General features: G+C 50.7%; 2 protein-coding genes across 5 annotated transcripts in view; one reads left to right on the top strand and one right to left on the bottom strand.

Moving 5' to 3' along the window:
- The window catches only part of LOC147096970 (uncharacterized), a 1290222-nt gene that overhangs the window by 672840 nt on the left and 593295 nt on the right, over positions 1-24087 (top strand). The gene's annotated exons all lie outside the window — the stretch shown is intronic.
- The window catches only part of LOC147096974 (natural resistance-associated macrophage protein 2-like), a 451798-nt gene that overhangs the window by 6406 nt on the left and 421305 nt on the right, over positions 1-24087 (bottom strand). For all 3 annotated transcript variants that reach the window (XM_085972680.1, XM_085972681.1, XM_085972682.1), the window contains one exon: positions 653-726. In XM_085972680.1, the coding sequence (XP_085828806.1) occupies positions 653-726 (74 nt within the window). The remainder of the gene's footprint in view (positions 1-652; positions 727-24087) is intronic.

Below are 24087 nucleotides of genomic sequence, written 5' to 3' on the forward strand. Positions count from 1 at the left end.
TACAAATGCACTTTAGAAATGAGAGGTTTCTCTAGCTCCCAATTTTTTTTTCATAAAGTCTGCGGCTTCTGCGACAGAGTAAATAGCGGCAAATATCAAATGGCAGCCATTTTTATTTTCACCTATTTTAAAATGGCTGATCATAAGACCTTTAGGATCCACTAATAGCCAGGGCCTCTAATACCTATTAGATTCTCATCTTTTGCAAGCATGTCAATGGACTGAACAAAAGACTGGCATTTGTATAATGTCGTATCACATCTCTCAGAAACAGTTCACATACCTTCCACAGTACAACACCTAAGATTGGAGAGAAGGAAATGTCAACCTTCCCCCTCCAACCCATTGCTTCCCTGCCCTGCATCACCACACTGCCTGGGTTTGCATTGCTGTTCAAAGGTACTGAGTATATTTTGTTTGCTGTTGTACTCTGACAGCATATAGACAGTGTTGGGACTGAGCCATGCTTAGTTTTGATACAGCCAATCTGTAGCTTCTCCCTCAGTTGCTTGTTTCCCCAGTCCCCCCTCTTCTCACTGTGGTTCAGTCCATCAGTGCCAGGTGGTCATCCTCTAGTTCCTCACCAAGGTGGCCATTCTTCATGTGTGAGGCTAGACAGAGTGAGTGTGAGCAGGGGAATCAGACTACTTACAGACCATTGACGAAGTCGTGCATTATTGAGCTCATACTTGTAAACGTCAATATCGGGATCAATGCAAATGGCAGCTGCAAAGAGTTGAAAGGTCATCTGTTAGAGTTGGGTCTGGAGGGCAGTGCAACCATAAATAAACCAGAATTATACAGATACAACAGTAATGAACACACAACCCCAGACGGATCTCCTTCCACAGCCCGTGTACACTCCACCCGGTCTGATTTGGGAAGCCCAGCTTGCGTCAAAGGTCCAACCCTAAACCACGAATACTCACTGCTACATTTACAGCAGAGTCATCTGACTCAACGGTGGAATCACTCGACCTGCACTTGCGTCTGAGTGCCAGCAGCAGCGAGACACTGCGTCTGTCTGGAACATTGCCGACTGAAGGGCGTCTGACAACAGTTCCAACATTTTATCACCTTGCACCCAGCCTGAGCTCATTATTTATATAACAGATCAGCAGTATCATCCTGTAGAATGTAAGAACAAGAAATGGCCATTCAGTTCATCAATCCCTTTCTTTGTACAGCCCTATCGTGGACACTACCTACCCATTCAATCTGCTTCCACAGCCCATGTACACTCTCCCCTACCATGGACTCTACCCACCCATTCAAACTCCTTCCACAGCCCATGTACACTCTACCCTATCATGGACTCCACTCTATCGTGGACTCGACTCTATCGTGGACTCGACTCTATCGTGGACTCTCCCCTATCGTGGACTCTCCCTTATCGTGGACTCTACACTATCGTGGACTCTCCCCTATCGTGGACTCCGCCCTATCGTGGACTCCGCCCTATCGTGGACTCCGCTCTATCGTGGACTCTCCCCTATCGTGGACTCTCCCCTATCGTGGACTCTCCCCTATCGTGGACTCTCCCCTATCGTGGACTCTCCCCTATCGTGGACTCTACTCTATCGTGGACTCTCCTCCATCGTGGACTCTCCTCCATCGTGGACTCTCCTCCATCGTGGACTCTCCCCCATCGTGGACTCTCCCCCATCGTGGACTCTACTCTATCATGGACTCTACACTATCATGGACTCTCCCCTATCATGGACTCTCCCCTATCATGGACTCTCCTCTATCATGGACTCTCCTCTATCATGGACTCTACTCTATCATGGACTCTACTCTATCATGGACTCTACTCTATCATGGACTCTACTCTATCATGGACTCTACTCTATCATGGACTCTACTCTATCATGGACTCTACTCTATCATGGACTCTACTCTATCATGGACTCTACTCTATCATGGACTCTACTCTATCATGGACTCTACTCTATCATGGACTCTACTCTATCATGGACTCTACTCTATCATGGACTCTACTCTATCATGGACTCTACTCTATCATGGACTCTACTCTATCATGGACTCTACTCTATCATGGACTCTACTCTATCATGGACTCTACTCTATCATGGACTCTACTCTATCATGGACTCTACTCTATCATGGACTCTACTCTATCATGGACTCTACTCTATCATGGACTCTACACTATCATGGACTCTACACTATCATGGACTCTCCTCTATCATGGACTCTCCCCTATCATGGACTCTCCCCTATCATGGACTCTGCTCTATCATGGACTCTGCTCTATCATGGACTCTGCTCTATCATGGACTCTGCTCTATCATGGACTCTGCTCTATCATGGACTCTGCTCTATCATGGACTCTGCTCTATCATGGACTCTGCTCTATCATGGACTCTGCTCGATCATGGACTCTGCTCGATCATGGACTCTGCTCGATCATGGACTCTGCTCGATCATGGACTCTGCTCGATCATGGACTCTGCTCGATCATGGACTCTGCTCGATCATGGACTCTGCTCGATCATGGACTCTGCTCGATCATGGACTCTGCTCGATCATGGACTCTCCTCTATCATGGACTCTCCTCTATCATGGACTCTCCTCTATCATGGACTCTCCTCTATCATGGACTCTCCTCTATCATGGACTCTCCTCTATCATGGACTCTCCTCTATCATGGACTCTCCTCTATCATGGACTCTCCTCTATCATGGACTCTCCTCTATCATGGACTCTCCTCTATCATGGACTCTCCTCTATCATGGACTCTCCTCTATCATGGACTCTCCTCTATCATGGACTCTCCTCTATCATGGACTCTCCTCTATCATGGACTCTCCTCTATCATGGACTCTCCTCTATCATGGACTCTCCTCTATCATGGACTCTCCTCTATCATGGACTCTCCTCTATCACGGACTCCACCCTGTCATGGACTCTACTCTATCATGGACTCTCCCCTATCATGGACTCTGCTCTATCATGGACTCTGCTCTATCATGGACTCTGCTCTATCATGGACTCTGCTCTATCATGGACTCTGCTCTATCATGGACTCTGCTCTATCATGGACTCTCCTCTATCACGGACTCTACTCTATCACGGACTCGATCCTATCATGGACTCGATCCTATCATGGACTCTACTCTATCATGGACTCTCCCCTATCATGGACTCTCCCCTATCATGGACTCTCCCCTATCATGGACTCTCCCCTATCATGGACTCTCCCCTATCATGGACTCTCCCCTATCATGGACTCTCCCCTATCATGGACTCTATCCTATCATGGACTCTACTCGATCATGGACTCTCCTCTATCATGGACTCTCCCCTGTCATGGACTCGACTCTATCATGGACTCTCCCCGATCATGGACTGTACTCTATCATGGACTCTACTCTATCACGGACTCTACTCTATCACGGACTCGACTCTATCACGGACTCGACTCTATCACGGACTCTACCCTATCACGGACTCTACTCTATCACGGACTCTACTCTATCACGGACTCTACCCTATCACGGACTCTACCCTATCACGGACTCTACCCTTTCATGGACTCTACTCGATCACGGACTCTACTCGATCATGGACTCTACCCTATCATGGACTCTACTCTATCACGGACTCTACTCTTTCACAGACTCTACTCTTTCACAGACTGTCCCCTGTCATGGACACTACTCTATCATGGACTCTACTCTATCATGGACTCTCCCCTATCATGGACTCTCCTCTATCATGGACTCTACTCTATCATGGACTCTATCCTATCACGGACTCTACTCTATCATGGACTCTCCCCTATCATGGACTCTCCCCTATCATGGACTCTCCCCTATCATGGACTCTCCCCTATCATGGACTCTACTCTATCATGGACTCTCCCCTATCATGGACTCTCCCCTATCATGGACTCTCCCCTATCATGGACTCTACTCTATCATGGACTCTACTCTATCATGGACTCTCCCCTATCATGGACTCTCCCCTATCATGGACTCTCCCCTATCATGGACTCTCCCCTATCATGGACTCTCCCCTATCATGGACTCTACCCTATCATGGACTCTACCCTATCATGGACTCTATCATGCACTCTCCCCTATCATGGACTCTCCCCTATCATGGACTCTCCCCTATCATGGACTCTCCCCTATCATGGACTCTCCCCTATCATGGACTCTACTCTATCACGGACTCTCCCCTATCATGGACTCCACTCTATCATGGACTCTCCTCTATCATGGACTCTCCCTTATCATGGACTCTCCCTTATCATGGACTCTCCCCTATCATCGACTCTACGCTATCATGGACTCTACTCTATCATGGACTCTCCCCTATCATGGACTCTCCCCGATCATGGACTCTCCCCGATCATGGACTCTACTCTATCATGGACTCTACTCTGTCATGGACTCTACTCTGTCATGGACTCTCCCCTGTCACGGACTCTCCCCTGTCACGGACTCTACTCTGTCACGGACTCTCCCCTGTCACGGACTCTCCCCTGTCACGGACTCTCCCCTGTCACGGACTCTCCCCTGTCACGGACTCTCCCCTGTCACGGACTCTCCCCTGTCACGGACTCTACTCTGTCACGGACTCTCCTCTGTCACGGACTCTCCTCTGTCACGGACTCTACTCTGTCACGGACTCTACTCTGTCACGGACTCTACTCTGTCACGGACTCTACTCTGTCACGGACTCTACTCTGTCACGGACTCTACTCTGTCACGGACTCTACTCTGTCACGGACTCTACTCTGTCACGGACTCTACTCTGTCACGGACTCTACTCTGTCACGGACTCTACTCTGTCATGGACTCTACTCTGTCATGGACTCTACTCTGTCATGGACTCTACTCTGTCATGGACTCTACTCTGTCATGGACTCTACTCTGTCATGGACTCTACTCTGTCATGGACTCTACTCTGTCATGGACTCTACTCTGTCATGGACTCTACCCTGTCATGGACTCTCCTCTATCATGGACTCTGCTCTATCATGGACTCTCCCCTATCATGGACTCTCCCCTATCATGGACTCTCCCCTATCATGGACTCTCCCCTATAATGGACTCTCCCCTATAATGGACTCTCCCCTATCATGGACTCTCCTCTATCATGGACTCTCCTCTGTCATGGACTCTCCTCTGTCATGGACTCTCCTCTGTCATGGACTCTCCTCTGTCATGGACTCTCCTCTGTCATGGACTCTCCTCTGTCATGGACTCTCCTCTGTCATGGACTCTCCTCTGTCATGGACTCTGCTCTGTCATGGACTCTGCTCTGTCATGGACTCTCCTCTGTCATGGACTCTCCTCTGTCATGGACTCTCCTCTGTCATGGACTCTCCTCTGTCATGGACTCTCCTCTGTCATGGACTCTCCTCTGTCATGGACTCTCCTCTGTCATGGACTCTCCTCTGTCATGGACTCTCCTCTGTCATTGACTCTCCTCTGTCATTGACTCTCCTCTGTCATTGACTCCCCTCTGTCATGGACTCCGCTCAGTCATGGACTCCGCTCAGTCATGGACTCCGCTCTGCCATGGACTCCGCTCTGCCATGGACTCCGCTCTGCCATGGACTCCGCTCTGCCATGGACTCCGCTCTGCCATGGACTCCGCTCTGCCATGGACTCCGCTCTGTCATGGACTCTCCCCTGTCATGGACTCTCCCCTGTCATGGACTCTCCCCTGTCATGGACTCTCCCCTGTCATGGACTCTCCCCTGTCATGGACTCTCCCCTGTCACGGACTCTCCCCTGTCACGGACTCTCCCCTGTCACGGACTCTCCCCTGTCACGGACTCTCCCCTGTCACGGACTCTCCACTGTCACGGACTCTCCACTGTCACGGACTCTCCACTGTCACGGACTCTGCTCTATCACGGACTCTGCTCTATCACGGACTCTACTCTATCACGGACTCTACTCTATCACGGACTCTACTCTATCACGGACTCTACTCTATCGTGGACTCTCCCCTATCGTGGACTCTCCCCTATCGTGGACTCTCCCCTATCGTGGACTCTCCCCTATCGTGGACTCTCCCCTATCGTGGACTCTCCCCTATCGTGGACCCTGCTCTATCGTGGACCCTCCTCTATCACGGACTCTCCTCTATCACGGACTCTCCTCTATCACGGACTCTCCTCTATCACGGACTCTCCTCTATCACGGACTCTCCTCTATCACGGACTCTCCTCTATCACGGACTCTCCTCTATCACGGACTCTCCTCTATCACGGACTCTCCTCTATCACGGACTCTCCTCTATCACGGACTCTCCTCTATCACGGACTCTCCTCTATCACGGACTCTCCTCTATCACGGACTCTCCTCTATCACGGACTCTCCTCTATCACGGACTCTCCTCTATCACGGACTCTCCTCTATCACGGACTCTCCTCTATGCGGGTGGATGAATTTTGGAGCATGCGCAATGCTGAGAGGCTCGTGGATAGCACGTTTAGCGAGTTGTTCACGCCTCAGGGTAGGGCAGCACAGGGGGTGACCATCAGGCGGAGCAACAAAGGCAGGCAGGTAGTGCAGGGAACCCCTGCGGACATCCCCCTTTCAAACAAGTATACCGCTTTGGATACTGTTGAGGGGGATGACTCACCAGGGGAAGGCAGCAGCAGCCAACTTCCTGGCACTGGGGGTGCTCCTGCTGCCCAGGAAGGGGGGAAAAAGAGTGGGAGAGCAATAGTGGTAGGGGATTCTATAGTAAGGGGAACAGATAGGCGTTTCTGTGGCCGTAGACGTGAATCCAGGATGGTTTGTTGCCTCCCTGGTGCCAGGGTCAAGGATGTCACTGAGCGGCTGCAGGGCATTCTGGAGGGGGAGGGTGAACAGCCAGTGGTCGTGGTCCACATTGGTACCAACGACATAGGTAAAAAGAGGGATGAGGTCCTGCAGCAAGAATTTAGGGAGCTAGGTGAAGGATTAAAGAACAGGACCTCAAGGGTTGTAATCTCTGGATTACTCCTGGTGCCACGTGCTAGTGAGTATAGGAATAGGAAGATAGAACAGATGAATGCGTGGCTAAAGGGATGGTGCAGGGGGGAGGGCTTTAGTTTCCTGGATCACTGGGTCTGCTTCTGGGAAAGGTGGGACTTGTACAAGTCGGACGGTTTACACCTGAACCAGAGGGGAACCAATATCCTTGCGGGGAGGTTTGCTAGCACTGCTGGGGGGGGTTTAAACTAACTTGGCAGGGGGATGGGGTACAGAGTGGAGCTATAGTAGGGGGTGATTGACAGCCAAATACAGAGGGAAAAACAAGTCAGCTGGGAAGGCAGAGCAAATATGTGAAGGCAAAAGAGAATATGGCAGGGCTGGAAGGCATTTATTTTAATGCAAGGAGTCTTGCAAATAAGGTGGATGAACTGAAGTTGTTGTTGAACACATGGGAGTACGATATTGTTGCTATCACGGAGACATGGTTGAGGGAGGGTCAGGACTGGCAGCTCAATATTCCGGGGTATAGAATCTTCAGGCGAGACAGAGGGGGGTGTAAAAGGGGAGGGGGTGTTGCAATATTAATTAAGGAGTCAATTGCTGCTGTAAGGAGGGATGATATATTAGCGGGTTCCTCTAATGAGGCCATATGGGTAGAACTTAAAAACAAAAAAGGGGCAAGCACTTTGCTGGGAGAGTACTATAGGCCCCCAAACAGTCAGGGGGAGATAGAGGAACAGATATGTAGGCAAATCTCAGAAAAGTGCGAAAATAATAGGGTAATAATAGTGGGGGATTTCAACTTCCCCAATATAAATTGGGATAGTCAGAGTGTGAAAGGCTTAGAGGGTGCAGAATTCTTAAAGTGCATCCAGGAGAGCTTTTTGAGCCAACATGTAGAAAGTCCTACAAGAGAGGGGGCGGTACTGGACCTAATTCTGGGGAATGTAGCCGGGCAAGTGGTGGAAGTGTCAGTAGGAGAGCATTTTGGCGACAGTGACCATAATTCGGTGAGATTTAAGGTGGTCATGGAAAAAGACAAAGACGGCCCGGAAATAAGGGTTCTAAATTGGGGGAGGGCCGATTTTAATATGATAAGGCAGGATCTGGCCAAAGTGGACTGGGAGCAGCGACTTATAGGAAAATCCACATCAAAACAGTGGGAGACTTTCAGAAGGGAAATAGAGAGTACAACGCCAACATGTTCCTGTAAAGGTCAAGGGTGGGGCCAACAAGCAAAGGGAACCTTGGATGACAAGGGATATACAAAAATGCATTAGAAATAAAAGGGGGGCTTTTGGCAGTTACAAAAGACTAAAGACGGAAGAAGCCCTAGAGGAGTATAAAAAGTGCAGGGGCATACTTAAAAAAGAAATTAGGAGGGCGAGGAGGGGCCATGAAATAACACTGGCGAGCAAAATAAAGGAAAATCCTAAGCTGTTTTATAAGTATATTAAGGGCAAGAGGATAACCAGGGAAAGGGTAGGGCCCATTAGGGACCAAAGTGGCAATCTGTGTGTAGAGCCAGATGATGTAGGCGGGGTTTTAAATGAATTTTTTGCATCTGTGTTCACTATGGAGAAAGACGATGCAGACATAGAAATCGGGCAAGGGGACTGTGACATACTTGAACATATTAGCATCGAGAGGGAGGAGGTGCTAGCGGTTTTAGCAGGCCAAAAAGTGGATAAATCCCCAGGCCCGGACGAGATGTATCCCAGGCTGCTGTGGGAGGCAAAGGAGGAGATTGCAGGGGCTCTGACACAAATTTTCAGAACCTCTCTGGCCACAGGGGATGTACCAGAGGACTGGAGAACAGCTAACGTAGTACCATTATTCAAGAAGGGTAGCAGGGATAAACCAGGGAATTACAGGCCAGTGAGCCTAACATCTGTGGTAGGGAAATTATTGGAAAAAATTCTGAGGGACAAAATTAGTCTCCACTTGGAGAGGCAAGGATTAATCGGGGATAGTCAGCATGGCTCTGTCAAGGGTAAATCATGTCTGACAAATCTGATTGAATTTTTCGAGGGGGTGACTAGTGGGGTGGATGAGGGAAATGCTGTGGATGTGGTTTACATGGACTTCAGTAAAGCTTTTGACAAAGTCCCGCATGGGAGACTGGTCAAGAAGGTAAGAGCCCATGGGATCCAGGGTGCCTTGGTGCATTGGATCCTAAACTGGCTGAGTGGCAGGAGGCAGAGGGTGATGGTCGAAGGTTGCTTTTGTGACTGGAAGCCTGTGTCCAGTGGGGTACCTCAGGGATCGGTGCTGGGTCCCTTGTTGTTTGTGATCTACATAAATGACTTGGATGAGAATGTAAAAGGTATGATCAGTAAGTTCGCAGATGACACGAAAATTGGTGGGGTGGTAAATTGCGAGGAGGAAAGCTTCAGGCTACAGGACGATACAAATGGGTTGGTCAGATGGGCGGAAAAGTGGCAAATGGAATTTAACCATGAAAAGTGCGAGGTGATGCATTTTGGACGGACAAATAAGGTAAGGGAATACACAATGAGTGGTAGGACCCTAGGAAGTACAGAGGGTGAGAGGGACCTTGGTGTACATGTACATAGATCCCTGAAGGCAGCGGAACAGGTAGATAAGGTGGTTAAAAAGGCAAATGGGATACTTGCCTTCATTAGCCGAGGCATGGAATATAAGAGCAGGGAGGTTATGATGGAGCTGCACAAAACGCTGGTGAGGCCACAGCTGGAGTACTGTGTGCAGTTCTGGTCGCCTCACTATAGGAAGGATGTGATTGCTTTGGAGAGGGTGCAGAGAAGATTCACCAGGATGTTACCTGGGATGGAGTGCCTCAGCTATGAAGAGAGGCTGGACAGGCTGGGGTTGTTTTCCTTGGAGCAAAGAAGACTGAGGGGGGACCTGATTGAGGTGTACAAAATGATGAGGGGCATAGATAGGGTAGATAAAGAGGAACTTTTCCCCTAAGTAGGGGGGTCAATAACAAGGGGGCATAGATTCAGGGTAAGGGGCAGGAGATTTAGAGGGGATTTGAGGAGGAACTTTTTCACCCAGAGGGTGGTTGGAATGTGGAACTCAATGCCTGAAAGGGTGGTAGAGGCAGGAAACCTCACAACATTCAAGAAGCATTTGGATGAGCACTTGAAATGCCATTGCATACAAGGCTATGGACCAAATGCTGGAAAATGGGATTAGACTGGACAGGGATGGATGGGCGGCGCGGACACGGTGGGCCGAAGGGCCTCTTTCTGTGCTGTAAAACTCTATGACTCTATGACTATCACGGACTCTACTCTATCACGGACTCTACTCTATCACGGACTCTCCCCTATCACGGACTCTCCCCTATCACGGACTCTACCCTATCGTGGACTCCCCTCTATCGTGGCCTCTCCTCTATCATGGACTCTGCTCTATCACGGACTCTACTCTATCATGGACTCTACCCTATCATGGACTCTGCTCTATCATGGACTCTACTCTATCATGGACTCTATCATCTACTCTATCATGGACTCTACTGTATCATGGACTCTCCCCTATCAAAGACTCTCCCCTATCATGGACTCTCCCCTATCATGGGCTCTCCCCTATCATGGACTCTCCTCTATCATGGACTCTCCTCTATCATGGACTCTCCCCTATCATGGACTCTCCCCTATCATGGACTCTCCCCTATCATGGACTCTCCCCTATCATGGACTCTACTCTATCATGGACTCTACCCTATCACGGACTCTCCTCTATCACGGACTCTCCCCTATCACGGACTCGACTCTATCACGGACTCGACTCTATCACGGACTCGACTCTATCACGGACTCGACTCTATCACGGTATCTACTCTATCACGGACTCTCCCCTATCACGGACTCCCCTCTATCACGGACTCTCCCCTATCACGGACTCTCCCCTATCACGGAACCTCCTCTATCATGGACTTTCCCCTATCACGGACTCTACCCTCTCATGGACTCTACCCTCTCATGGACTCTACCCTCTCATGGACTCTACCCTCTCATGGACTCTACTCTCTCATGGACTCTACTCTCTCATGGACTCTACTCTCTCATGGACTCTACTCTCTCACGGACTCTCCTCTATCATGGACTCTACTCTATCATGGACTCTATCATCTCCTCTGTCATGGACTCTACTGTATCATGGACTCTCCCCTATCATGGACTCTCCTCTGTCATGGACTCTACTCTATCACGGACTCTCCTCTATCATGGACTCTACTCTATCATGGACTCTATCATCTACTCTATCATGGACTCGACTATATCATGGACTCTCCCCTATCATGGACTCTCCCCTATCACGGACTCTACTCTATCACGGACTCTCCTCTATCACGGACTCTCCCCTATCACGGACTCTCCTCTGTCGTGGACTCTCCTCTGTCGTGGACTCTCCTCTGTCGTGGACTGTCCCCTGTCGTGGACTCTACTCTATCGTGGACTCTCCTCTATCGTGGACTCTCCTCTATCGTGGACTCTCCCCTATCGTGGACTCTCCCCTATCGTGGACTCTCCCCTATCGTGGACTCTCCCCTATCGTGGACTCTCCCCTATCGTGGACTCTCCCCTATCGTGGACTCTCCCCTATCGTGGACTCTCCCCTATCGTGGACTCTCCCCTATCGTGGACTCTACCCTATCGTGGACTCTACCCTATCGTGGACTCTACCCTATCGTGGACTCTACCCTATCGTGGACTCTACCCTATCGTGGACTCTACCCTATCGTGGACTCTACCCTATCGTGGACTCTACCCTATCGTGGACTCTACCCTATCGTGGACTCTACCCTATCGTGGACTCTACCCTATCGTGGACTCTACCCTATCGTGGACTCTACCCTATCGTGGACTCTACCCTATCGTGGACTCTACCCTATCGTGGACTCTACCCTATCGTGGACTCTACCCTATCGTGGACTCTCCCCTATCGTGGACTCTCCCCTATCGTGGACTCTCCCCTATCGTGGACTCTCCCCTATCGTGGACTCTCCCCTATCGTGGACTCTCCCCTATCGTGGACTCTCCCCTATCGTGGACTCTCCCCTATCGTGGACTCTCCCCTATCGTGGACTCTACTCTATCGTGGACTCTCCTCTATCGTGGACTCTCCTCTATCGTGGACTCTACTCTATCGTGGACTCTACTCTATCGTGGACTCTACTCTATCGTGGACTCTACTCTATCGTGGACTCTACTCTATCGTGGACTCTACTCTATCGTGGACTCTACTCTATCGTGGACTCTACTCTATCGTGGACTCTACTCTATCGTGGACTCTACTCTATCGTGGACTCTACTCTATCGTGGACTCTACTCTATCGTGGACTCTACTCTATCATGGACTCTACTCTATCATGGACTCTACTCTATCATGGACTCTACTCTATCATGGACTCTACTCTATCATGGACTCTACTCTATCATGGACTCTACTCTATCATGGACTCTACTCTATCATGGACTCTACTCTATCATGGACTCTACTCTATCATGGACTCTCCCCTATCATGGACTCTCCCCTATCATGGACTCTCCCCTATCATGGACTCTACCCTATCATGGACTCTCCTCTATCACGGACTCTACCCTATCACGGACTCTACCCTATCACGGACTCTCCTCTATCACGGACTCTCCCCTATCACGGACTCGACTCTATCACGGACTCTACCCTATCACGGACTCTACCCTATCACGGACTCTACCCTATCACGGACTCTCCCCTATCACGGACTCTGCCCTATCACGGACTCTGCCCTATCACGGACTCTGCCCTATCACGGACTCTGCCCTATCACGGACCCTCCTCTATCATGGACTCTCCCCCATCACGGACTCTCCCCTATCACGGACTCTACCCTCTCATGGACTCTACCCTCTCATGGACTCTACCCTCTCATGGACTCTACCCTCTCATGGACTCTACCCTCTCATGGACTCTACCCTCTCATGGACTCTACCCTCTCATGGACTCTACTCTCTCATGGACTCTACTCTCTCACGGACTCTCCTCTATCATGGACTCTACTCTATCATGGACTCTACTGTATCATGGACTCTACTGTATCATGGACTCTCCCCTATCACGGACTCTCCTCTATCACGGACTCTGCTCTATCACGGACTCTGCTCTATCACGGACTCTGCTCTATCACGGACTCTGCTCTATCACGGACTCTTCTCTATCACGGACTCTCCTCTATCAGGGACTCTACTCTATCACGGACTCTACTCTATCACGGACTCTACTCTGTCACGGACTCTCCTCTGTCACGGACTCTACTCTGTCACGGACTCCACTCTGTCACGGACTCTACTCTGTCACGGACTCTACCCTGTCACGGACACTCCCCTGTCACGGACTCTCCCCTATCACGGACTCTACCCTATCACGGACTCTACCCTATCACGGACTCTACCCTATCACGGACTCTACTCTATCATGGACTCTACCCTGTCATGGACTCTCCCCTATCATGGACTCTCCCCTATCATGGACTCTCCCCTATCATGGACTCTCCCCTATCATGGACTCTCCCCTATCATGGACTCTCCCCTATCATGGACTCTCCCCGATCATGGACTCTCCCCGATCATGGACTCTCCCCTATCATGGACTCTCCCCTATCATGGACTCTCCCCTATCATGGACTCTCCCCTATCATGGACTCTCCCCTATCATGGACTCTACTCTATCATGGACTCCCCTCTATCGTGGACTCTCCTCTATCATGGACTCTGCTCTATCACGGACACTCCCCTGTCACGGACTCTCCCCTATCATGGACTCTACCCTATCATGGACTCTACCCTATCACGGACTCTCCTCTGTCATGGACTCTACTCTATCATGGACTCTATCATCTACTCTATCATGGACTCTACTGTATCATGGACTCTCCTCTATCATGGACTCTCCCCTATCACGGACTCTCCCCTATCACGGACTCTCCCCTATCACGGACTCTCCCCTATCACGGACTCTCCCCTATCACGGACTCTCCCCTATCACGGACTCTACCCTATCATGGACTCTACTCTATCACGGACTCTCCCCTATCACGGACTCTGCTCTATCATGGACTCTGCTCTATCATGGACTCTCCCCTATCAAAGACTCTCCCCTATCATGGACTCTGCTCTATCAGGGACTCTCCTCTATCACGGACTCTACTCTGTCACGGACTCTACTCTGTCACGGACTCTCCCCTGTCGTGGACTCTGCTCTGTCATGGACTCTGCCCTATCATGGACTCTGCCCTATCATGGACTCTGCTCTATCATGGACTCTGCTCTATCATGGACTCTACCCTATCATGGACTCTCCTCTGTCATGGACTCTGCCCTGTCATGGACTCTGCTCTGTCATGGACTCTGCCCTGTCATGGACTCTGCCCTGTCATGGACTCTGCCCTGTCATGGACTCTGCCCTGTCATGGACTCTGCCCTGTCATGGACTCTGCCCTGTCATGGACTCTGCCCTGTCATGGACTCTGCCCTGTCATGGACTCTGCCCTGTCATGGACTCTGCCCTGTCACGGACTCTGCCCTGTCACGGACTCTTCTCTGTCACGGACTCTGCCCTGTCACGGACTCTGCCCTGTCACGGACTCTACTCTGTCACGGACTCTCCTCTGTCACGGACTGTCCCCTGTCACGGACTCTGCTCTATCACGGACTCTGCCCTATCACGGACTCTCCTCTAACATGGACTCTCCCCTATCATGGACTCTCCTCTATCATGGACTCTCCTCTATCATGGACTCTACTCTATCATGGACTCTCCTCTATCATGGACTCTCCCCTATCATGGACTCTACTCTATCATGGACTCTCCCCTATCATGGACTCTACTCTATCATGGACTCTCCTCTATCATGGACTCTCCTCTATCATGGACTCTCCTCTATCATGGACTCTCCTCTATCATGGACTCTCCTCTATCATGGACTCTCCTCTATCATGGACTCTCCTCTATCATGGACTCTCCTCTATCATGGACTCTCCTCTATCATGGACTCTCCTCTATCATGGACTCTCCTCTATCATGGACTCTCCTCTATCATGGACTCTCCTCTATCATGGACTCTCCTCTATCATGGACTCTCCTCTATCATGGACTCTCCTCTATCATGGACTCTCCCCAATCATGGACTCTCCCCTATCATGGACTCTCCTCTATCATGGACTCTCCTCTATCATGGACTCTCCTCTATCATGGACTCTCCTCTATCATGGACTCTCCTCTATCATGGACTCTCCTCTATCATGGACTCTCCTCTATCATGGACTCTCCTCTATCATGGACTCTCCTCTATCATGGACTCTCCTCTATCATGGACTCTCCCCAATCATGGACTCTCCCCTATCATGGACTCTCCTCTATCATGGACTCTCCTCTATCATGGACTCTCCCCTATCATGGACTCTCCTCTATCATGGACTCTACTCTATCATGGACTCTACTCTATCATGGACTCTACTCTATCATGGACTCTACTCTATCATGGACTCTACTCTATCATGGACTCTACTCTATCATGGACTCTACTCTATCATGGACTCTCCCCTATCATGGACTCTCCTCGATCATGGACTCTGCTCGATCATGGACTCTGCTCTACCATGGACTCTGCTCTACCATGGACTCTGCTCTACCATGGACTCTCCCCTATCATGGACTCTCCCCTGCCATGGACTCGACTCTATCATGCACTCTCCCCTATCATGGACTCTCCCCTATCATGGACTCTCCTCTATCATGGACTCTCCTCTATCATGGACTCTACTCTATCATGGACTCTCCCCTATCATGGACTCTACTCTATCATGGACTCTACTCTATCATGGACTCTACTCTATCATGGACTCTACTCTATCATGGACTCTACTCTATCATGGACTCTACTCTATCATGGACTCTACTCTATCATGGACTCTACTCTATCATGGACTCTACTCTATCATGGACTCTACTCTATCATGGACTCTACTCTATCATGGACTCTACTCTATCATGGACTCTACTCTATCATGGACTCTACTCTATCATGGACTCTACTCTATCATGGACTCTACTCTATCATGGACTCTACTCTATCATGGACTCTCCCCTATCATGGACTCTCCCCTATCATGGACTCTGCTCGATCATGGACTCTGCTCGATCATGGACTCTGCTCTACCATGGACTCTGCTCTACCATGGACTCTGCTCTACCATGGACTCTGCTCTACCATGGACTCTGCTCTACCATGGACTCTCCCCTATCATGGACTCTCCCCTACCATGGACTCTACTCTATCATGCACTCTCCCCTATCATGGACTCTCCCCTATCATGGACTCTCCTCTATCATGGACTCTCCTCTATCATGGACTCTCCTCTATCACGGACTCTCCTCTGTCACGGACTCTACTCTGTCACGGACTCTACTCTGTCACGGACTCTACTCTATCACGGACTCTACTCTATCACGGACTCTACTCTATCACGGACTCTACTCTATCACGGACTCTACTCTATCACGGACTCTACTCTATCACGGACTCTACTCTATCACGGACTCTACTCTATCACGGACTCTACTCTATCACGGACTCTACTCTATCACGGACTCTACTCTATCACGGACTCTACTCTGTCACGGACTCTACTCTGTCACGGACTCTACTCTGTCACGGACTCTACTCTGTCACGGACTCTACTCTGTCACGGACTCTACTCTGTCACGGACTCTACTCTGTCACGGACTCTACTCTATCACGGTCACTCCCCTATCACGGACTCTCCCCTATCACGGACTCTACCCTATCACGGACTCTACCCTATCACGGACTCTACCCTATCACGGACTCTCCTCTATCACGGACTCTACTGTATCATGGACTCTCCTCTATCATGGACTCTCCCCTATCATGGACTCTCCCCTATCATGGACTCTCCCCTATCATGGACTCTCCCCTATCATGGACTCTGCTCTATCATGCACTCTACTCTATCATGGACTCTCCTCTATCATGGACTCTCCTCTATCATGGACTCTCCTCTATCATGGACTCTCCTCTATCATGGACTCTCCTCTATCATGGACTCTCCTCTATCATGGACTCTGCTCTATCATGGACTCTGCTCTATCATGGACTCTGCTCTATCATGGACTCTGCTCTATCATGGACTCTGCTCTATCATGGACTCTGCTCTATCATGGACTCTCCTCTATCATGGACTCTACCCCATCAAGGACTCTCCCCTATCATGGACTCTCCCCTATCATGGACTCTACCCTATCATGGACTCCCCTCTATCGTGGCCTCTCCTCTATCGTGGACTCTGCTCTATCACGGACTCTACTCTATCATGGACTCTACCCTATCATGGACTCTACCCTATCATGGACTCTACTCTATCATGGACTCTATCATCTACTCTATCATGGACTCTACTGTATCATGGACTCTCCCCTATCAAAGACTCTCCCCTATCATGGACTCTCCCCTATCATGGGCTCTCCCCTATCATGGACTCTCCTCTATCATGGACTCTCCCCTATCATGGACTCTCCCCTATCATGGACTCTGCTCTATCATGGACTCTGCCCTATCATGGACTCTCCCCTATCATGGACTCTGCTCTATCATGGACTCTGCTCTCTCATGGACTCTGCCCTGTCATGGACTCTGCTCTGTCATGGACTCTGCCCTGTCATGGACTCTGCCCTGTCATGGACTCTGCCCTGTCATGGACTCTGCCCTGTCATGGACTCTGCCCTGTCATGGACTCTGCCCTGTCATGGACTCTGCCCTGTCATGGACTCTGCCCTGTCATGGACTCTGCTCTGTCACGGACTCTGCTCTGTCACGGACTCTTCTCTGTCACGGACTCTCCTCTATCACGGACTCTACTCTATCACGGACTCTCCTCTATCACGGACTGTCCCCTGTCATGGACTCTCCTCGTTCATGGACTCTGCTCGATCATGGACTCTGCTCTACCATGGACTCTGCTCTACCATGGACTCTGCTCTACCATGGACTCTCCCCTATCATGGACTCTCCCCTACCATGGACTCGACTCTATCATGCACTCTCCCCTATCATGGACTCTCCCCTATCATGGACTCTCCTCTATCATGGACTCTCCTCTATCATGGACTCTCCTCTATCATGGACTCTACTCTATCATGGACTCTCCCCTATCATGGACTCTCCCCTATCATGGACTCTACTCTATCATGGACTCTACTCTATCATGGACTCTACTCTATCATGGACTCTACTCTATCATGGACTCTACTCTATCATGGACTCTACTCTATCATGGACTCTACTCTATCATGGACTCTACTCTATCATGGACTCTACTCTATCATGGACTCTACTCTATCATGGACTCTACTCTATCGCGGACTCCCCTCTATCGCGGCCTCTCCTCTATCGCGGACTCTGCTCTATCACGGACTCTGCTCTATCACGGACTCTGCCCTATCACGGACTCTGCCCTATCACGGACTCTGCCCTATCACGGACTCTGCCCTATCACGGACTCTGCCCTATCACGGACTCTACTCTATCACGGACTCTCCCCTATCAAAGACTCTCCCCTATCAAAGGCTCTCCCCTATCACGGGCTCTCCCCTATCACGGGCTCTCCCCTATCACGGGCTCTCCCCTATCACGGACTCTCCCCTATCACGGACTCTCCCCTATCACGGACTCTCCTCTATCACGGACTCTCCTCTATCACGGACTCTCCTCTATCACGGACTCTCCTGTATCACGGACTCTCCTCTATCACGGACTCTCCTCTATCACGGACTCTCCTCTATCACGGACTCTCCTCTATCACGGACTCTCCTCTATCACGGACTCTCCTCTATCACGGACTCTCCTCTATCACGGACTCTCCTCTATCACGGACTCTCCTCTATCACGGACTCTCCTCTATCACGGACTCTCCTCTATCACGGACTCTCCTCTATCACGGACTCTCCTCTATCACGGACTCTCCTCTATCACGGACTCTCCTCTATCACGGACTCTCCTCTATCACGGACTCTCCTCTATCACGGACTCTCCTCTATCACGGACTCTCCTCTATCACGGACTCTCCTCTATCACGGACTCTCCTCTATCACGGACTCTCCTCTATCACGGACTCTCCTCTATCACGGACTCTCCTCTATCACGGACTCTCCTCTATCACGGACTCTCCTCTATCACGGACTCTCCTCTATCACGGACTCTCCTCTATCACGGACTCTCCTCTATCACGGACTCTCCTCTATCACGGACTCTCCTCTATCACGGACTCTGCTCGATCACGGACTCTGCTCGATCACGGACTCTGCTCGATCACGGACTCTGCTCGATCACGGACTCTGCTCGATCACGGACTCTGCTCGATCACGGACTCTGCTCGATCACGGACTCTGCTCGATCACGGACTCTGCTCGATCACGGACTCTGCTCGATCACGGACTCTGCTCGATCACGGACTCTGCTCGATCACGGACTCTGCTCGATCACGGACTCTGCTCGATCACGGACTCTGCTCGATCACGGACTCTGCTCGATCACGGACTCTGCTCGATCACGGACTCTGCTCGATCACGGACTCTGCTCGATCACGGACTCTGCTCGATCACGGACTCTGCTCGATCACGGACTCTGCTCGATCACGGACTCTGCTCGATCACGGACTCTGCTCGATCACGGACTCTGCTCGATCACGGACTCTGCTCGATCACGGACTCTGCTCGATCACGGACTCTGCTCGATCACGGACTCTGCTCGATCACGGACTCTGCTCGATCACGGACTCTGCTCGATCACGGACTCTGCTCTATCACGGACTCTCCTCTATCACGGACTCTCCTCTATCACGGACTCTCCTCTATCACGGACTCTCCTCTATCACGGACTCTCCTCTATCACGGACTCTCCTCTATCACGGACTCTACTCTATCACGGACTCTACTCTATCACGGACTCTACTCTATCACGGACTCTACTCTATCACGGACTCTACTCTATCACGGACTCTACTCTATCACGGACTCTACTCTATCACGGACTCTACTCTATCACGGACTCTACTCTATCACGGACTCTACTCTATCACGGACTCTACTCTATCACGGACTCTACTCTATCACGGACTCTACTCTATCACGGACTCTACTCTATCACGGACTCTACTCTATCACGGACTCTACTCTATCACGGACTCTACTCTATCACGGACTCTACTCTATCACGGACTCTACTCTATCACGGACTCTACTCTATCACGGACTCTACTCTATCACGGACTCTACTCTATCACGGACTCTACTCTATCACGGACTCTCCTCTATCACGGACTCTCCTCTATCACGGACTCTCCTCTATCACGGACTCTCCTCTATCACGGACTCTCCTCTATCACGGACTCTCCTCTATCACGGACTCTCCTCTATCACGGACTCTCCTCTATCACGGACTGTCCCCTGTCATGGATTCTACTCTATCATGGACTCTACTCTATCATGGACTCTGCCCTATCATGGACTCTCCTCTAACATGGACTCTCCCCTATCATGGACTCTCCTCTATCATGGACTCTCCTCTGTCATGGACTCTACTCTGTCATGGACTCTCCTCTGTCATGGACTCTCCTCTGTCATGGACTCTCCTCTATCATGGACTCTACTCTATCATGGACTCACCCCTATCATGGACTCTCCTCTATCACGGACTCTCCTCTATCACGGACTCTCCTCTATCACGGACTCTCCTCTATCACGGACTCTCCTCTATCACGGACTCTCCTCTATCACGGACTCTCCTCTATCACGGACTCTCCTCTATCATGGACTCTCCTCTATCATGGACTCTACTCTATCATGGACTCTCCCCTATCATGGACTCTCCTCGATCATGGACTCTGCTCGATCATGGACTCTGCTCTACCATGGACTCTGCTCTACCATGGACTCTGCTCTACCATGGACTCTCCCCTATCATGGACTCTCCCCTACCATGGACTCTACTCTATCATGCACTCTCCCCTATCATGGACTCTCCCCTATCATGGACTCTCCTCTATCACGGACTCTACTCTATCACGGACTCTACTCTATCACGGACTCTACTCTATCACGGACTCTACTCTATCACGGACTCTACTCTATCACGGACTCTACTCTATCACGGACTCTACTCTATCACGGACTCTACTCTATCACGGTCACTCCCCTGTCACGGACTCTCCCCTGTCACGGACTCTCCCCTATCACGGACTCTCCCCTATCACGGACTCTCCCCTATCACGGACACTCCCCTATCACGGACTCTCCCCTATCACGGACTCTCCCCTATCATGGACTCTACTCTATCACGGACTCTCCCCTATCACGGACTCTGCTCTATCACGGACTCTCCCCTGTCGCGGACTCTCCCCTGTCGTGGACTCTCCCCTGTCGTGGACTCTCCCCTGTCGTGGACTCTCCCCTGTCGTGGACTCTCCCCTGTCGTGGACTCTCCCCTGTCGTGGACTCTCCCCTGTCGTGGACTCTCCCCTGTCGTGGACTCTCCCCTGTCGTGGACTCTCCCCTGTCGTGGACTCTCCCCTATCGTGGACTCTCCCCTATCGTGGACTCTCCCCTATCGTGGACTCTACTCTATCGTGGACTCTACTCTATCGTGGACTCTCCTCTATCGTGGACTCTGCTCTATCATGGACTCTGCTCTATCATGGACTCTGCTCTATCATGGACTCTGCTCTATCATGGACTCTACCCTATCATGGACTCTACCCTATCATGGACTCTGCCCTATCATGGACTCTGCCCTATCATGGACTCTGCTCTATCACGGACTCTGCTCTATCACGGACTCTTCTCTGTCACGGACTCTACTCTGTCACGGACTCTACTCTGTCACGGACTCTACTCTGTCACGGACTCTACTCTGTCACGGACTCTACTCTGTCACGGACTCTACTCTGTCACGGACTCTACTCTGTCACGGACTCTACTCTGTCACGGACTCTACTCTATCACGGACTCTCCTCTATCACGGACTCTCCTCTATCACGGACTCTGCTCTATCACGGACTCTGCTCTATCACGGACTCTGCTCTATCACGGACTCTGCTCTATCACGGACTCTGCTCTATCACGGACTCTGCTCTATCACGGACTCTGCTCTATCACGGACTCTGCTCTATCACGGACTCTGCTCTATCACGGACTCTACTCATGGACTACTCTATCACGGACTCGACCCTATCATGGACTCTCCTCTATCATGGACTCTCCTCTATCATGGACTCTCCCCTATCATGGACTCTCCCCTATCATGGACTCTCCCCTATCCTGGACTCTCCCCTATCATGGACTCTCCCCTATCATGGACTCTCCCCTATCATGGACTCTCCCCTATCATGGACTCTACTCTATCATGGACTCTACTCTATCATGGACTCTACTCTATCATGGACTCTACTCTATCATGGTCTCTACTCTATCATGGACTCTCCTCTATCATGGACTCTCCTCTATCATGGACTCTACTCTAGCATGGACTCTACTCTATCATGGATTCTACTCTATCATGGACTCTCGCCTATCATGGACTCTCCCCTATCATGGACTCTCCCCTATCATGGACTCTCCTCGATCATGGACTCTACTCTATCATGGACTCTACTCTATCATGGACTCTACTCTATCACGGACTCTACTCTATCACGGACTCTACTCTATCACGGACTCTACTCTTTCACGGACTCTACTCTATCATGGACTCTACTCTATCATGGACTCTCCCCTATCATGGACTCTACTCCATCATGGACTCTCCTCTATCATGGACTCTCCCCTATCATGGACTCTCCCCTATCATGGACTCTCCCCTATCATGGACTCTCCCCTATCATGGTCTCTCCCCTATCATGGACTCTCCCCTATCATGGACTCTCCCCTATCATGGACTCTCCCCTATCATGGACTCTCCCCAATCATGGACTCTCCCCTATCATGGACTCTACCCTATCATGGACTCTCCTCTATCATGGACTCTCCTCTATCATGGACTCTCCCCTATCATGGACTCTACCCTATCACGGACTCTACTCTATCACGGACTCTCCCCTATCACGGACTCTCCCCTATCATGGACTCTGCCCTATCACGGACTCTCCCCTATCACGGACTCTACCCTATCACGGACTCTACCCTATCACGGACTTTACCCTCTCACGGACTCTACCCTCTCACGGACTCTACCCTATCACGGACTCTACTCTATCATGGACTCTACTCTATCATGGACTCTACTCTATCATGGACTCTCCTCTATCATGGACTCTACTCTATCATGGACTCTCCCCTATCATGGACTCTACCTTATCATGGACTCTCCCCTATCATGGACTCTCCCCTATCATGGACTCTATCCTATCATGGACTCTCCCCCATCATGGACTCTGGTCGATCATGGACTCTACTCTATCACGGACTCTCCCCTATCATGGGCTCTACTCTATCATGGACTCTCCCCTATCATGGACTCTATCCTATCATGGACTCTGCTCTATCATGGACTCTGCTCTATCATGGACTCTGCTCTATCACGGACTCTCCTCAGTCACGGACTCTACTCTATCACGGACTCTACTCTATCACGGACTCTACTCTATCACGGTCACTCCCCTGTCACGGACTCTCCCCTATCACGGACTCTCCCCTATCACGGACTCTCCCCTATCACGGACTCTCCCCTATCACGGACACTCCCCTATCAAGGACTCTCCCCTATCATGGACTCTCCCCTATCATGGACTCTACTCTATCACGGACTCTCCCCTATCACGGACTCTGCTCTGTCACGGACTCTCCCCTGTCGTGGACTCTCCCCTGTCGTGGACTCTCCCCTGTCGTGGACTCTCCCCTGTCGTGGACTCTCCCCTATCGTGGACTCTCCCCTATCGTGGACTCTCCCCTATCGTGGACTCTCCCCTATCGTGGACTCTCCCCTATCGTGGACTCTACCCTATCGTGGACTCTCCTCTATCTTGGACTCTGCTCTATCATGGACTCTGCTCTATCATGGACTCTGCTCTATCAT

The sequence above is a fragment of the Somniosus microcephalus genome, chromosome 33 (assembly GCF_052327205.1).
Source record: "Somniosus microcephalus isolate GS21.2 chromosome 33, FLI_Smic_1.0, whole genome shotgun sequence".
NCBI lineage: Eukaryota > Metazoa > Chordata > Chondrichthyes > Squaliformes > Somniosidae > Somniosus > Somniosus microcephalus.